At 30.3% G+C, this 16,163-nt stretch overlaps 1 protein-coding gene across 1 annotated transcript; it reads left to right on the top strand.

Annotated features, from left to right (window-relative positions):
* Positions 1 to 522: 522 nt before the first annotated feature.
* Positions 523 to 8,629, top strand: LOC8260377 (glutamine--tRNA ligase). The gene is made up of 23 exons (XM_002526946.4): positions 523 to 925; positions 1,059 to 1,109; positions 1,279 to 1,350; positions 1,444 to 1,543; positions 1,788 to 1,883; positions 2,034 to 2,095; positions 2,200 to 2,301; positions 2,402 to 2,491; positions 2,796 to 2,948; positions 3,063 to 3,118; positions 4,308 to 4,398; positions 4,477 to 4,563; positions 4,926 to 5,123; positions 5,210 to 5,308; positions 5,590 to 5,721; positions 5,828 to 5,964; positions 6,080 to 6,179; positions 6,263 to 6,358; positions 7,274 to 7,374; positions 7,485 to 7,590; positions 7,707 to 7,796; positions 7,908 to 8,037; positions 8,361 to 8,629. Exons 1-23 carry the CDS (start codon positions 788 to 790, stop codon positions 8,453 to 8,455), a joined length of 2,382 nt encoding a protein of 793 aa, XP_002526992.2. The 5' UTR covers positions 523 to 787; the 3' UTR covers positions 8,456 to 8,629.
* The last annotated feature ends 7,534 nt before the right edge of the window (positions 8,630 to 16,163 follow it).

Consider the following 16,163-nt stretch of genomic DNA (forward strand, 5'->3'; position numbering starts at 1 on the left):
CATATATCCGATCTGATTTTGCATCACTGTTAAAATAAAAAAATGATAAAAATATTTATATATATATTTATTTATTTTTATCAAATTAAAAATATTAAATTATTTTTTTTTATTTTTACTGTATTAAAATATTAAAAATATGATTTCTTTAATTTTTTTTCAAAATTATACTTTTGTTTTCTTTTAATTTTCTCAATTATTTTTTAATAAAACAACAAAAAAATAACAAACAACTGAAAAACGATCACTGTAATTTTGAAAATAAATTAAAAAACAGTATTTAAAAAATACAAAGTAAAAATTATAATTTTTTTGTTGATTTTAAAATTATTTTTAGAAATTTATTTGTAAAAAATTGTTAGTTCGTGATTAATTCTGAATTCTGAAAGTCAAAATCAACAGCAGAGAACCCAGTGGGCCCATCTCTTGGAGCCCAAGATGAATCCGTCAAAATGGCTGATTTTCTTTCCCTCATTCAACCTCAAGTCATAACGCGAAGATATTCTTTTCATTTATTTTCTTCACATTACGAAGATAATAAAATTTGCTTTCCTCAAAATGAAAGAGTAAAACGAAAAGAAAAGAAAAAGAATCTAAATTCGAAAACAATCTTAATAAAATATCTTCAAAGGAAAAAAAATAAACGCACGCAGAATCAATCAGAAGCTAGCGTTAAGTTAGGGTTTATATCATATCGTCAAATCAGCATCCGTATAATAGCCAGTCAGTCAGTTAGTCAGCCAGCCTTCCACTCACACGCCAATAACAGCTCTCTATCGTAAGAACAATGGTGGTGAAAGAAGAGAGCTCGGCGGCGACGCCGCCATTGGAGCTGTTTTTGAAGATCGGTCTGGATGAGAGAACTGCCAAAAACACCATCGCTAACAACAAAGTTACGAACAATCTCACTACCGTCATTCACGAGGTATCTTTTCATTTTTATTTTTCTTTGTTTAGTTCCTCTGATTTCGAGAACTTTGACCTTTATATTTTCACAAAATTAAGGTGCAAATAGTGCAGCATTTGTTACTCTTTTAAATTTGTTTTCTTGCCTTCAGGCGGGTGTTAATGAAGGATGCAGTAGAACAGTTGGAAACCTCCTTTATACTGTAAGTTGATTCATTTTTATGTGCAAATTGTACATTTCTGCAATGTAATTCAACTGAGTATTTTAGGAATTGAATTGTGACTTATTCCAGTTCTATGAAACTTGTGGTCTTTATTGGTTTTCTTTTCGCACAATTTGAAAAACGTTGTTGCTTTCTTTATGGTTGACAGGTTGCTACGAAGTATCCAACAAATGCACTTGTACATCGGCCTGCTTTGCTCGAATATATTGTCTCTTCCAAGGTTTTAATATACTTCTTTTGCCCTATTACTTGAAAAAAGTTTTGCCTTTTGGAATTTAAACGAGAAACACTTGTTCTTCAAAAATATTTGCAGATTAAAACGTCAGCTCAACTAGAAGCTGCTTTTTCCTTTTTATCTAATACTGCTTCAGAGAGTTTCAAGTTGAATGATTTTGAAGAAGCATGTGGTGTGGGTAAGTTTTCCTTTTTCATTAAGTTAACTAACCACGCTAGATTTTATGGGGTTGTGCTTTAGTGTTTCTTTTCCTTCCCTTATTGCCAGTTTTTCTAATTTCCACAATAGTTGCTCATCTTTATTTCATCACTGTTTCAAATATTTACTACCTATTTGGGTTGTTATTTGGAATCCTTTAATTGATCATTTTTTGTTCAACAGTTCAAGAGAAAAGATGATGATTAACTGGTCCTTCTGAGCAGGTGTTGAGGTCTCTGCTGATGACATTGAAAAGGCTGCTAATGAAGTATTTGAACAGAACAAGGTGTCAATTTTGGAGCTGCGCTACCGAACAAATGGTTAGTAATGAATTCAAAGTTTTTTATTTATTTCATTGTTATGCAATGTTGGTTTTATAATTATTTTGCTTTATGTGTTTGTTATTGATTTATTTATATTATTGCGTGCATTCATATGTGTTTTCATTTGGCTTCTACGTTTGTTTGTAGTGGGCGATCTATTTGGGCATGTTCGCAAGAGGCTTCCTTGGGCTGATCCTAAAATTGTCAAGGTGATTATTTATGTTTTTTGTATGAATTTGTCAATGATAGCAATGTTTATGTTTTATCTTATTTATTGATACTCCTCTACTTTCCATGTCTTCTTGTTTGTTAGAAACTCATAGATGCAAAATTATTTGAATTACTTGGTGAAAGGACTGCAGCTGATAATGAGAAGCCCTCAAAGCAGAAAAAGGAAAAGCCTGCTAAAGTTCAGGTGAGAAGACTTGCATGCAGTTGCCTTTGTTGGGTTAAATATAATTTGTTTATTTTTTTTTCCTTCACACTTCAGTTTTGTGGATTTTGAGATTGTGCAGGAGAAAAAGGTTGCTGATTGTCCAGTGCAGCCGTCTGAGGAAGATCTTAATCCATTCCTGATATTTCCCAATCCTGATGAAAATTTTAAGGTACTATTTGAATGTGATGTCAGGATTATTAGGCTTTTGGTTTAATCAAAATGCCAAATTGGGCTTTCCTCTTGATTACCGGTAGTTGCTTTATGATTTTCCACATCATTGTGTAAGTTAAAATATTGTCTTAGATTTAAATTTGCAAAATAATTTGAGATGTTTACGCTTTTGTTATTTGCTTCCTTGCTGCAAATTTTCTCATTAAATCTTCAACTGTCTGTTTCTCATTATCCTATTCAGTCAAGGTTTTCTCATTATGTTAAAGCACATCTGATAACCTCTTTTTTTTTTTTTTTTTCAGGTGCATACTGAAATATTATTCAGTGATAAGTCCATTTTGAGATGTTGCAACACAAAGGAAATGCTTGATAAACACCTGAAAGAAACAGGTGGGAAAGTTTATACTCGCTTCCCTCCAGAGCCAAATGGATATCTACATATTGGTCATGCTAAGGTATCATCTATCAGTAATTCTGTTTGAGACAATTCACAGGAAGGAAGAGAACTAGGCATTGAGAATTATCACTTATCATAGTCATGGTTATCCTCATCTTGAAAAATATTTCAGGCCATGTTTGTTAGCTTTGGTCTGGCGAAAGAGCGAGGTGGATGTTGCTACCTTAGGTGAGGGCTTATTATTATTATTATTTTTTTTTTTCTGATTTACAATAGTCATGCTACTATATGCTGTTTACCTTTTGGTCTTTTGAGAACTAATAAATCCAGCTAAGCATGTTGCATGCATCGATTTAATTAACAAGAACTGCCGTTATAGTGGTCACAACCACTTGTAACAGAAATAAGCTTGCAACAATTGTAATGTAATGGTAAAGGACTATTGCTATTGTAGATTGCAAAATACTCAGAATTAATAGATTTTAAAGGATTTCACTGGATTAAAGAAACACAACCATCTATTGAGCATAAATTCATTAAAGACAGGACAATAAGTCTGTAGTTTTAATTTTTAGCACAAAAACACAATAGAATTCCAAAAGATTACAAATCTAACATACTATCATCACCAAAAAGAGTGTCTAGGAGGGTCTTGAGTGTCTTCTCGAGAGCTTTAAGCTTCATACTCCTGTGCACCATAAATACTTTTAAATGTTTCAAAATTTTATGGATATTGGTCCAAATTAATGTGTATTTATAAATCTATGTCAAAAGGGCATATGCTACCTTTTTAAGAATATAATTGCAATTATTAAGTGAAATTTAAGCAAAATAAGGAGAGATGAGTGACTTTAGACTTCTAAAAGAATAAAATCATAAATTTTGGAGGGAGAGAAATATGTTGAAATCATATTTTTAAGGGTATTTTTAGACCTGAAATTGGCGGCAAAAGCAAAGGATAGATGCCTTTTACATCAATAACAGGCCATTGCCAGTCATGATAACAGTTGTTACTTAGTGATTGGTTATTAGATGAAGAGTTATGTAAATCTTTTGTTATTTAGACTAATGAAAATATGCAAACAGGTAATTAAATTACCTAGAAAATCTTTATGATTGTGAGAAAAGGTTAAAATAGTTTCTGCCATGGATTTATCTTAGCGATTGGTTCCTAGTGTTTTATATGGTTTATTTATTTGCTTCCTGTAATTTTTGTTGTTACCTTTCTACTTTCTAATCATTCGTCACTCTCCTGGAGGTCACATATTATATGAGAATGGAGGATCTTGCAAAGTCTAGCATGCCAGATATAAAGCATAGTTACTTGAAATTTATTTGCATCTGTGATACAAATGAACTATGGATGTTTCATCTGCCATTATTCATTAGCTTAACGCCTGGCGTTTGATACAATTAGATATGATGATACAAACCCTGAAGCTGAAAAGAGGGAATATATCGATCACATTGAAGAAATTGTTGAGTGGATGGGTTGGAAACCATTCAAGGTACTATTGGTTCTCTATTTGATTGGCATATATTTTTATGTGGATGTGCCTTTTGTGATGTACGTATTCCTTTTGCAGATCACATATACTAGCGATTATTTCCAAGATCTTTATGATTTAGCCGTGGAGCTGATACGAAGAGGTCATGCATATGTTGATCACCAGGTATAACCCAAATAATTGTCATTTGGGTTTAGTTTTAGTGTGATATTGGTGACCGCTGCTGTGCCTGCCCCAGAATTCAGTTATTATAGCCATTTGGATTGGCCATATCCCTATTCCTTGAGTGACTGCATGCTATGTTGGGTTGCTTGCATCACATACTCATACGCACACACCCACATACATGTATATTGAAGTATTCACTATTTAGTTATGGAGTAGTCTTATTATTGGCAACTTCTTTTGTCAATGGGGGAGATTTGAATGGAATAGCTACTGAAATTCTGCACTCATTTCATTTTATTTTGAGTTGATTAACATAGAAGTCAGAAGTGCTGATTTAAGGAATTAAATGCTGTTTGCAGACACCTGATGAGATTAAGGAATACAGAGAAAAGAAGATGAACAGTCCTTGGAGGGATAGACCTATTGCAGAGTCTTTGAAACTTTTTGATGAAATGCGACAGGGAATGATTGAAGAAGGCAAGGCAACACTCAGAATGAAGCAAGACATGCAGAGTGATAATTTTAATATGTATGATCTAATTGCTTATAGAATCAAGGCAAGTATATAACATACCTTCATTTGATAGAGCAAAACTATTTTTTCTTTGGTGTGCATTAATGGGTTTGACTTTCTTTTGTTTAGTTTACTCCTCATCCACATTCAGGAGACAAGTGGTGTATCTATCCAAGTTATGATTATGCCCACTGCATCGTGGATTCTCTAGAGAATATCACTCATTCGGTATAGTGTATTTGTTCTTCATGTTTCAGTATTTTCTTCTATTTTAATTTCTAGGATTCTGTAGACAATAAATGAGTGACAAGTCAAAGATGCCATTCCCATAATAAAGACTTCCAATTTCAACTGTTTAAGCTGGTGTTGTATTTTTTCCTCAAATCCTTCATGTGATTCCTTATCTGAGTTCCAACCTTGCGAATGTTGATTTCTATATGCATATGCTGGATATCATTTGGGGTTTTATTTCATTTTCCTTTCAACCCTTTTTCCCTCCTTTTGTACAGCTCTGTACTCTGGAATTTGAGACACGGCGTGCTTCATATTACTGGTTGTTACATGCATTGGGTGTTTATCAGCCTTATGTATGGGAATACTCACGGTTGAATGTTGCAAACACTGTGATGTCAAAGCGTAAAGTGAGCAGAGTTTTGATCCACCCTTTTTTGTTAAGTTTCAAATCTGATAATGCCATGCTATTTTGTGATTAATATAATTGCCATTCTGTGTGCTATGTTCTTGCAGTTAAATTTCTTGGTGACTAAGAATTATGTTGATGGTTGGGATGACCCTCGTCTTATGACACTTGCTGGTTTAAGGCGAAGGGGTGTTACTGCAACTGCAATTAATGCTTTTGTCCGAGGAATTGGAATCACTAGAAGGTTTATATTTGGTTGCACTTAGTTAGAGACATACTTGACTAATCATATTAATTTTTGTTAGATGAAGTGATGGACTGATTATAGCTATTGTACTCTGTTGTTATATTTGCTGCAGTGATAGTACTTTGATACGCTTGGATCGTCTTGAGCATCACATAAGAGAAGAACTTAACAGAACTGCACCCCGTACAATGGTTGTCTTGCATCCTCTAAAGGTATGCATCTTATCTGTGTTACTTCTTTGTTTTATTTTATTGAATGTGTTTTAGCTTACCTGTCCAACTTTCTGTGTTCTTAGGTGGTCATTACCAACCTAGAACCTGGCTCAATTATGGATCTTGAGGCAAAGAAATGGCCCGATGCACAAACTGATGATGCTTCTGCTTTTTATAAGGTGAATATATAGGTCTGGTCGAAGCCAGAGTTTTAAATTCCCATAATGCTATAATGTTTTCAAATTGAAGACCATCTCAGTGCCTTACTTTGTATAGCATCAGCTGTTGACAGCGGGTGGAATTCCGGCTAAGTCTGGATGCCAGACCACCCTAGCAATCCTAGCTTGAGTTTCAGATAGTGCTAGTTAGCCCCAGCTTATTTGAATTTATGGAGCTGTCCTAAGAAGTAGATTTTGTCAAGTTTGATTAGGCTGTATCAAAAATACAATAACAATTTAAATGCATCCATGATATTAGAATTTACCAGTGACTCATAAGTGCATAACACAAATTATACTTTAGTAAAAGGAATGCAATGTAGGCTTGATATTACGCATTACTTTTTAGTTTGACTCTTTTTATTTTTGAGGGGTCGAATTTGGAGGAAAATAAAGGATATAAAGAGGAACATGTAGAAGATGAGAAGAGCATAGATAGGAAAGAATGTAAGTTTGGGGTTGCTTATGTTAAGTGATAAATGTTAATTATGATTATATGTTTGTTATAGTTTTCAGTTAAAATACCAATTAGACCTGGCTTGTAGCTCTCCATCTAGGTCTAACTGGGGCATAGAGATCTACTGACATGCAAAATGTACAGATGTTTATCCTTTTGACAAGGGGACACTGCAGCTCAAAACTAAGATATTTGTTACCATAAGATGTCTTCTCCCTTTTAGCTATTAGATCTTGGCTTATTCGGCTTGGGTTGGATGTTTATAACATACCGGAGTTACATACCATTGTTGATCTGAAGAGAAACATTTTTATGGCTTGGATTATATTTATATGAAATGTGATTTCGTGGCCTGGCCTTTGTACCTCAATGTCACTCTTCATAATTTGTTACATCTTTTTTTTTTCCTTTTAATTTAGGTTCCATTTTCTAATGTTGTATACATCGAAAATTCTGATTTTCGGATGAAAGATTCGAAGGATTACTATGGGCTTGCACTGGGTAAATCCGTCTTACTCAGGTATACAAGAAAATTGATGCAGTAGATTTGGTCTTTCAGTATGACAAATCCTGCTATGAGAAGTTTGCTTATACATTGAGGATTTTGCTTCTGATTCTGTTTCTGTGCAGATATGCTTTTCCTATAAAATGCACAGAAGTAGTCCTGGCTGATGATAATGAAACTATTATTGAGATCCGGGCTGAATATGATCCTTCCAAGAAGACAAAGCCAAAGGTCTCTCTTTTCTTTCTTTTTTCTTCTTCTCCCTTCCTCTTACATATTGTAGTGTACTTGCAAAATGAGTATTTTCATAAGTTGCTAATGTTTTGTGAATGGATGTCTCTGTACAGGGCGTTCTACACTGGGTCGCTGAATCCTCCCCTGGGGTTGATCCATTGAAGGTGGAAGTCAGATTATTTGAGAAACTGTTTAATTCAGAGGTGTGAATTGCTTAATTTACACTGCTTTTAAAAAAAAAAAAAAAATTATCGGCTGTTTTACACTCTGGAGATGGCAATTTCTGATAACTTATCCAATCATTGATGCATCAGAATCCTGCTGAACTTGATGATTGGCTTGCTGATCTGAACCCACAGTCCAAGGTCGTCATGTCAAGTGCATATGCTGTACCATTACTTAAAAATGCCACTATTGGGGAAAGTTTCCAGTTTGAACGCCTTGGTAAGATTTTAGAGCCCTATTTCAGTTTAGGATGGCTTGAAATATAGATTGACTTGGAAAGTCAAATGTTGATTGCAGTTGCACATCAATTTCTATCTTCTGTTCATGATATTTGAATCTTCTGTTTTAATTGGTGTCGAAATGCTAAATTGCCAATTGCCCTTTGTCATTCTACCTAATATTACCGTAACTATTGCTTGCTTCTTTTGCTGTGGTAATCAATCATATCCTCTGTTTACTATTTGGATACTATTGTGTCCACTAGTGACACTTTGTTTTCTCGACTGATCTAATATTTTCAATTTCTTAAATTTCCAACCCAGGCTATTTCACTGTTGATAAGGACTCAACACCTGAAAAACTTGTTTTCAATCGCACTGTTACTCTGCGAGACAGCTATGGTAAGGGTGGGAAGTAGGTTCTTTGACCAAGGAATGTGATGAGCGATTTAGAGCAAACACTTTTTGTTATTTATCTCATACGTGTGTATAAATTGTTTGAAGAATTAGTCTTTTTTTCTTACCATAAACTATGTACATTTTGTTTCCTGGATAGTGAAATCATCATAATATACCTCATTTTGTAAGTCTTACCCATTATGGCTATTAGAAATTTGCATGGAAGTTCTATGATCCTTCACAGTTAAATGGTTTATTCTTTTCCTTTGAGTTTAAATTTATTCTTTTACATAGTATTTGGTTGCAATCCATAAAGTTTATGGAATTTATTTGTAAGTGAATATCTCTTTTAATTTTATTATTTTAATTTTTTTTTTTCAAATGAAATAAGTTTTTTTATGAATTTTAACCAAATATAGCATTAGTTTCTTTTGATATTGAAATGTGATGCTCTGACTCCAATTTCTGTATTTGCCTCTGATAAATACTCTTTCTTTCCATGATTTAAAGTAGTCACGCTTTTAATTATATCTGGAAATTGGTAAATTGTCTAACTTTGAAGAAAACTGGAAACAAGATGAGTTGCATCTGAACTCGATTACTGCCTGATATTATTTTACAAACTTCCGAACTCCTTAGTGTTCCTGCAAATGTTTCTGAATAAATAATGTTCCTGCACCTTCAAACCATATATTGAGGGAGATATCATACATCTTTTGCATACTTGGCCAGACAATTTTATTTCAAATGTAAGGTGATAAGATTTTTAGTAGTTTTAGAGCAATGTGATAATAGTCCTTTAGGAGACATAGGGAAAAGGTAGTTAAAAAATTGGTGGGCATATTCTTATCCATCCCATTTTTGAAGCCGCATATTTGAGGCTTTTCACAGGACAAACGGTGGTTTTAACAATGGGGGAGAGAAGGTGGCTTTCACTTCACCGGACCTACCATCATTGAAAGGGCCTCCTTAGTTCATGCACCATAAAAGCTTGAGGAAATTTTTTTCCTCTGTCAATCTATTGGGTGTTATGTGTGGAGATGGATGAAGGAAGTGGTCATGAAATTTAAAGAGCTTAGAAAGGACCAATAAGGGAGGTCAGGAACTCTTGCCAGTCATGGAAACAAAGGCCCTCTCTATCATGAGAGTTTAGTCTCTTCACGCTTTATGTATGATAGTGAAAGACTGATTTGATAGAGATTTTGAAAGGATGAGTATCTAAGTAAATTCTTTAAGTCACATGATGAAGTCCAACTCTTTTTCAAAAGGATAACTTCGCTAGTTTTACTTGCAAGCTTTAGAATAGAAATAGTAGAAGAAGAATAACAATAACAATAACATCTCGGAATAAGATACTGATCATATAGTGCTGCCCTGGACCATATTATTTTGTCAACTTGGTATAATATCTGGTTTAGCACTATAGCATAAATTCATATGATTGTATCATTTTTTTAACCATTTTATTCTCTGATACTTTCCTTCCCTCCCTAGATCCTTAGCTACATGCCATGACACAAGCAGAATCAACCCTTCTCTTTGTTTTTGCTTTAGACCCTTGCTAAATCTTTTATATCGGACCCTGATTAGGGGAAAAAAGGAAAAAAAGAAGAAGAAGAAATTAATAGACCTTTAAGAATACACAAATTTAACGGCTAAGAAGTTAATTTCACTTGCTTTATACCATTAATCACAAGGGTAATCGGTGAATCAAATGCAAATAAAGGTACAACACATAATTTCCCCTATTCAATCTTTTACTTTCTCCCAATGAATTAGTTTCGCCAATTGATTTCTCAGTTGGAATACAACTTGAAATATTAGTTGGATTGCATTATTTTAGCCTTTTATTATTCTCGATCCATTTTCTCTCCTAGATCCTTGGCTACATGCCATAATACAAACAAATTGCTTTCCTATATTTTGTTTATTTAATTCCTTTATTTCTGTTTCAGGCGCAAACTCCCTTCCTATATCCAAAAAATAAAATAAAAAATGGGAAAGGCAAGACTATCCAAAAAAAAAAAAAAACTAATGATAAATCTAATGATTTATTATATCAATAATTAATAACTAATTACACAGTTATTATTCTGTTAAGCATGTTATCACTTTTGTTTTTTAAGTAATTTTTTAAGATATGAACGAGGAAAAAAAAAAAAACTTGACATCTTACTCAAATTGAAATATACATCCGCCACCGAGCTAAATCCGTGAATGCTATTTTATAACTACAGTACTATTATTTATATAATGAGTTGTTCATGAAAGTTACTAGTCTACTTAATCTGTAAGAAAACTCAATCCACCATACCTAATAAGTATCAACATCAAGCATTTTTGTTTGTCTTTAGAACTTATTAGTCAAAGTGTTTAGCCACGCCCACAGCAGAGTGAAAATTAAATAAAACCGACAGCCTTTCCCTGATCAATAGCAAGAATTTTCTTGAAATAATAATGGATGGTTTTGTTGAATGCATGTTTCTTCACATGTCAACTTACACAGTTAATAGGCATGATAAATTTGATGTTGATATCTAAATAAAACTTAAGATTTGACATTTCCAAACCACACTTTGTGTAAATAGATGGACCCTAAATTATAGAGAGCACCCTATCCACCAAAACGTTTTCCATTTCATTCGTGAAGACTTCCCTTTTCAGCTTATTATATTTGAATTATTTTTTATATTTACAGTCGACTCTTTTATATATAATATTTAATAATATTAATTAAACATCATTTTATACTAGATAAATAATAATTCTATTATCTAATAGTTAATAAATTTTGATAATCATTTTTTGTAACTACTAATTATTACAGGAAATATTTCAAGGAAAATTAAAATATGAGCAAGTTAAATTATTATTAATATGAAGAAGTTAAAAAATAAAGTATATGTGAATTTTTTCCATAATCACTTATTGAATGTATATTTCTTCTTATAGTAATTTATTAATTTTAAATCTGTGTAATGTATTATACTATGAGTATATTGGTCAGTAATTATTTTAACTTTTTATTATTATAAATTCAATAAATTAATACTTCTAATAATTAATAAATTTTTAATCTACTAAATATATTAGTTATTAGAAGGTCTTATTGTACATGTTATTATAAATGTCACAAGTTTTTTTATTTATTTTTTAAGGAACTTCATGGAAGATGATTTTTTTAAAAGATGAACGTATAAATTTACAATGACCCTTTTTAAAAGTAATGTATGAATAAATAAAAGAAACTTTAAATCTTATGTTGTAAAAAGAAAGTTGAGCAAAATTTCAGAGTTTATTTTTTGTTATATGTAAAAGAACCTCTTTATAATTTTTAAAAGATTATCAAATTTTGGATTGCAGAAGGAGAAAAGGGAAAAAGAAGATTTAAGAAAGAAAACGAAGAGATACTTTAGCTGTGAGGCATAATGAAGGTGATAAGATTGATGATCATGGAGGCAGTTTCCAGGGGAGATTCCCAAACAGTACTCAAAAAGGAAACGAAAGAAAGGACGGAATTTGGTTTGAGATTCTTTGCTCCAAAAGCACCTTTATTTCTTATTATAGCTCTTAATCCTTATGATGTCAACAAATCTCCCATTATTTAATGGCATAAAACTTCACTTCTTTGACTAGTTTATTCGAATGAAGCCCCTTTGAATAATCAATTTTTTTTAAAATTTCTTTTAAATTTAACAACTATTTTCTAAAAAATTAGATAAAAAATAGTTTATTACATAATAAATTAGATGAAAATAGTTTGTAGAGAAAATTAAAAAAATAGTGGATTAAATTAAAAAATTCTAAATTTACTTTCTTCATAAACCAGCAGAAATTTGTTCTAAGTTAATTTAGATATATTACAACTATAATTTTATGTTATATATTCTACGAATAAAGTTTCTTTTAAGACTTCAAATAAGGTTTTTATTGATCTAATTAGCACTTATAGTCATACATTTAGAACCAAATAAAATTTATGATTATGATGAGATTATAACTTAATAGAGATTTGAAATACTTAAATTTTTCTTTGAACTTAGTACTTAATCTTAGAGACTAAATGATTTAACCAAAGATAAGATACGTTAATATCTTGTCATATTATAAAAAATGACTGATAAAATAAAATAATACTATAATAAAATAAAATGTAACACAACATATATTTTTTGAAGTTATATACAAATATTATTATCTAGAAGAATATTTTTTTTAAGATGAAATTTAAAAAATTTATAATTCATTCATAAATTGATTGTTTATAGAGAATTATTTTTATTTATAATGCATAAGATCATTTTTATATAAATTATCACTATAGAAAAGTTTTAATGTATTTACAATCCGCAGTGAAGCCATTTACAAGAGAAAGAAGATGATTCCGCTTTTAATTTTTTGAAAAATGAAGAAGTTTTCTTTTTCAATATAAAGAAAATATTTGACACCTACTATCATATTAAGTCTATTGGTATAAATTATAATTCTAATGGCAACTAAGAGGAGGTAAATTGGTTGAAATTATAAATAAAAAATAAATTTAAACAAACAATGAAAATTAAGCACAACTCACAATACCTCAATTCAACTCTTGCTTACATTCATTCTTTAAGAATTCTCTTGAGATTTTCACTATCAAATAGAACTATAAACCTAACTCTATTTATGTTCTTTTACAAGAGTAAAAATTAATCCAAGTGTTTTTTTAAATGCTTACACTCTAACCCACTCTAAGATTTTCATTCTTAGTTTCAAGAGCTTTTTAATCCTTTATCCAAACACTTTATCTTACCTTTTGAGTTTTGAATACAAGAATTAAATACCTAACTACCAATGACTCAATCTTAAGCTTGAATCCTTAATACAAGATGAGAAAAATAAAGATTTAAATTTTTTGAGAGTAAATGCACAAAGGAAACTCAAAATAAATGCTCTTGCTTGACCTTGATCACTTAGAAATAATGTTTAAATACTTTTAAGTGAAACAAAGACGTTGCACCCTAATTAGATGCAAAAATAGTCATTTCAATAACCTTCATGAATGCAGCTTCACGGGCGTGAACAATTCTTCACGGCCGTGAAGCATTAACATGAAAAGCATATTTGAAAAGTTGAAACTCGTCATGCTCGTGAATATTTCTTCACGGCCGTGAAGCATCACCATAAAAAGCATATTTGAAAAGTTGGAATCCGCCATGGCTGTGAATATTTTTTTACGGCCGTGAAAACTGCTTTCATGGCCGGGAACTTTTGTTCATGGTTGGGAAGTTATATTTCATGGCTTGGGAATTTTGACCGTGACCTCTACTGTGATTTTTTGAAGATTCTAGAGAGTTCCCATCATTCACGGGCGTAAACTTTTTCTTCATGGCTGGGAACTCTTGTTAACGGCTTGAAAACTTTTCCCGTGAAGTCTTCTGCAGTTTCTTCAAGTTTTTGGAGAAAAATATTTTTCAGAGGCTTGAACATTTCTTCACAGCTGTGAATTCTCATTTCACGGCTAGAAAGGATCCTGTGAATACTACTGCCATTTTTTCTGTTTGAGGCGAAAATTCTTGATAACTGTAAACTTTTGTTCACGGCTGAAAGACTGAAGTTTTACGGTTGTGAATAAGAGTTTACGAGCATGAATCTGCCCAGATTTAGAAGAACCCATTTTCAATCCTTGTACATAAATACTTAAAAATAAAACTAGTCATTCTTAATTGTTTGTAACCATCAAAATAAGATTAACGAGCCTAAAAGTTCAACACAAAATGAATAAATAAATAAATATATATATATATATATATATATATATATATTCATTAATTCTTAAAATCTAATTATTTTATATGTATATTTAATTTTTGTAGAATTTTATATGTATACTTATTTTTAACACATGAGATTTAAGTTTATGTGTAATATTATAAATTTCTTCTATTAATTTATTAATCAATAAATTACATTTCTAATTAAGCACCGACTCGATTTTAAAAAATAATATATTAAATTATACTTTAATATTATATTAACTAATAAATAGTTTTCTAACTATTCTAATATATTAAATATATCTTCATTTTATATTAATAAATAAATTAATTTTTTAATTATATAATAATTCTAATTTTAGAAAACATCTTAAATTATATTTTTAAAATTATGTTAATAATAAATAATTTTAATTATATAATAAATATTTAATTCAAAAATAGTAATATCAATTATATTGATAATATTAATATATATAGTATAAAATCAATTAATAAATAATTTTAAATTATATAATAAATATTTAATCCTAAAAAATAGTAATATCAATTATATTGATAATATTAATATATATATATATATAATAAATAATTTAAATTAATTTTTATATTATTATATTAATAAAATTTTTAAAAATATTTAAAAATAGTTAATTTACTATTATTTTTAAAATATTAAAAATTAATATTTTTAAATGACTAGTCTATTTTAATTTTAGTTATACCAATTTAAAAAATATATTGATGATCTTAACTTTTAATAATATTTTAATACAATACAAATGGAATTCTGGCTTTCCCGCACCCACAAAGTAGTTGAAAATTACAAATTGATTAGTGAAAACTTCTTAATTATTCTTTAAAAAGGTAAGGAGGCGAAAGAAAATTAAAGTAATCGGTCAATCATAATCATCTTTTGCGCGCCTAAAATGAAGTGTATCATTGCTAAATTATTTCCAGAGTCGTGTTATGCAAAGGAAGACTTTTGACATGTTTGGTTAAGCGGTTACCGGAAGCCGGTGGAGTGTAATTATTACTAAATCTTTTTTCTTTTTCTAGAGTTTTGTAATGAGAAATTGATTCGGAATTATATGATAGAAGTCTCATGGATATTTTAAATTATTAAATTTAATTAAAATTGTTGAATAAAAATTTATTAATAAAATAATATATTATTCTTTTACGGATTACAGATAATATAAGTAAAAAAATCCAATAATATTTATTTTTTACCATTAATTATATAATTTTTTTAAAAAAATATTAGTTTTATTTTTTATTAAAAGTAAAATTTTTATGACATTAGCTAATATCATGTAATACTAAATAATGCAAAAAAAGGCTTTGAGCATGTTTTGGCTAAGGTATTACGGATAGCTGATAGCTAGCTGTTATAGTTGATAATTAATTAATAATTATGTATGATAGAACTGTGAATAGTTATTATATTTTGAAAAAATTTATAGTGAAAAAGAGGTTTTTTTTAAGAAAAAAATTTAATGTAAAATTCTAAAAATAGAAAAAGATAATTTAGTTATTATACTTAAATTAATGCAATTGTTCATATAAAAGTTATAATTTGAAACTGATAAAAAGACTAAAGACATTGATATAGTTATTTAGAACTGCAAAACACCAGTTTCATTAAACTCGAGTCTTTCCATATGCGTGTCCTGTGGCATTTGATAGTTATATATATATATATATATAGAGAGAGAGAGAGAGTTCCATGCACCTCTATTTTGTCCTTTCTTTGTAAGCAAGCTACCAATTTGTACTTATGGATCTTTATTATTATTATTTTAAACTTTTTTCATATTACCCGTTGCTCAATTAAGCATGGATTGAACTTACAATAGTAGCTCCTTGCAATCACTTTCACAGTCAAAATAAAGACTATATATCAATCAACATTTTATTAAGTCTCCTAAATGATATCGTTGGCGGGGTAAGGATTAACCATAAACAAAAA

Source organism: Ricinus communis, chromosome 4 (assembly GCF_019578655.1).
Source record: "Ricinus communis isolate WT05 ecotype wild-type chromosome 4, ASM1957865v1, whole genome shotgun sequence".
NCBI lineage: Eukaryota > Viridiplantae > Streptophyta > Magnoliopsida > Malpighiales > Euphorbiaceae > Ricinus > Ricinus communis.

Excerpts from the sequence above, each read along its gene's own strand:
- LOC8260377 (XM_002526946.4), top strand. The coding sequence starts at position 788 with ATGGTGGTGAAAGAAGAGAGCTCGGCGGCGACGCCGCCATTGGAGCTG. Across the intron at positions 5,309-5,589 it reads TAGAGAATATCACTCATTCG|CTCTGTACTCTGGAATTTGA; the intron begins GTATAGTGTATT and ends CCTTTTGTACAG. Across the intron at positions 7,797-7,907 it reads AGAAACTGTTTAATTCAGAG|AATCCTGCTGAACTTGATGA; the intron begins GTGTGAATTGCT and ends TTGATGCATCAG.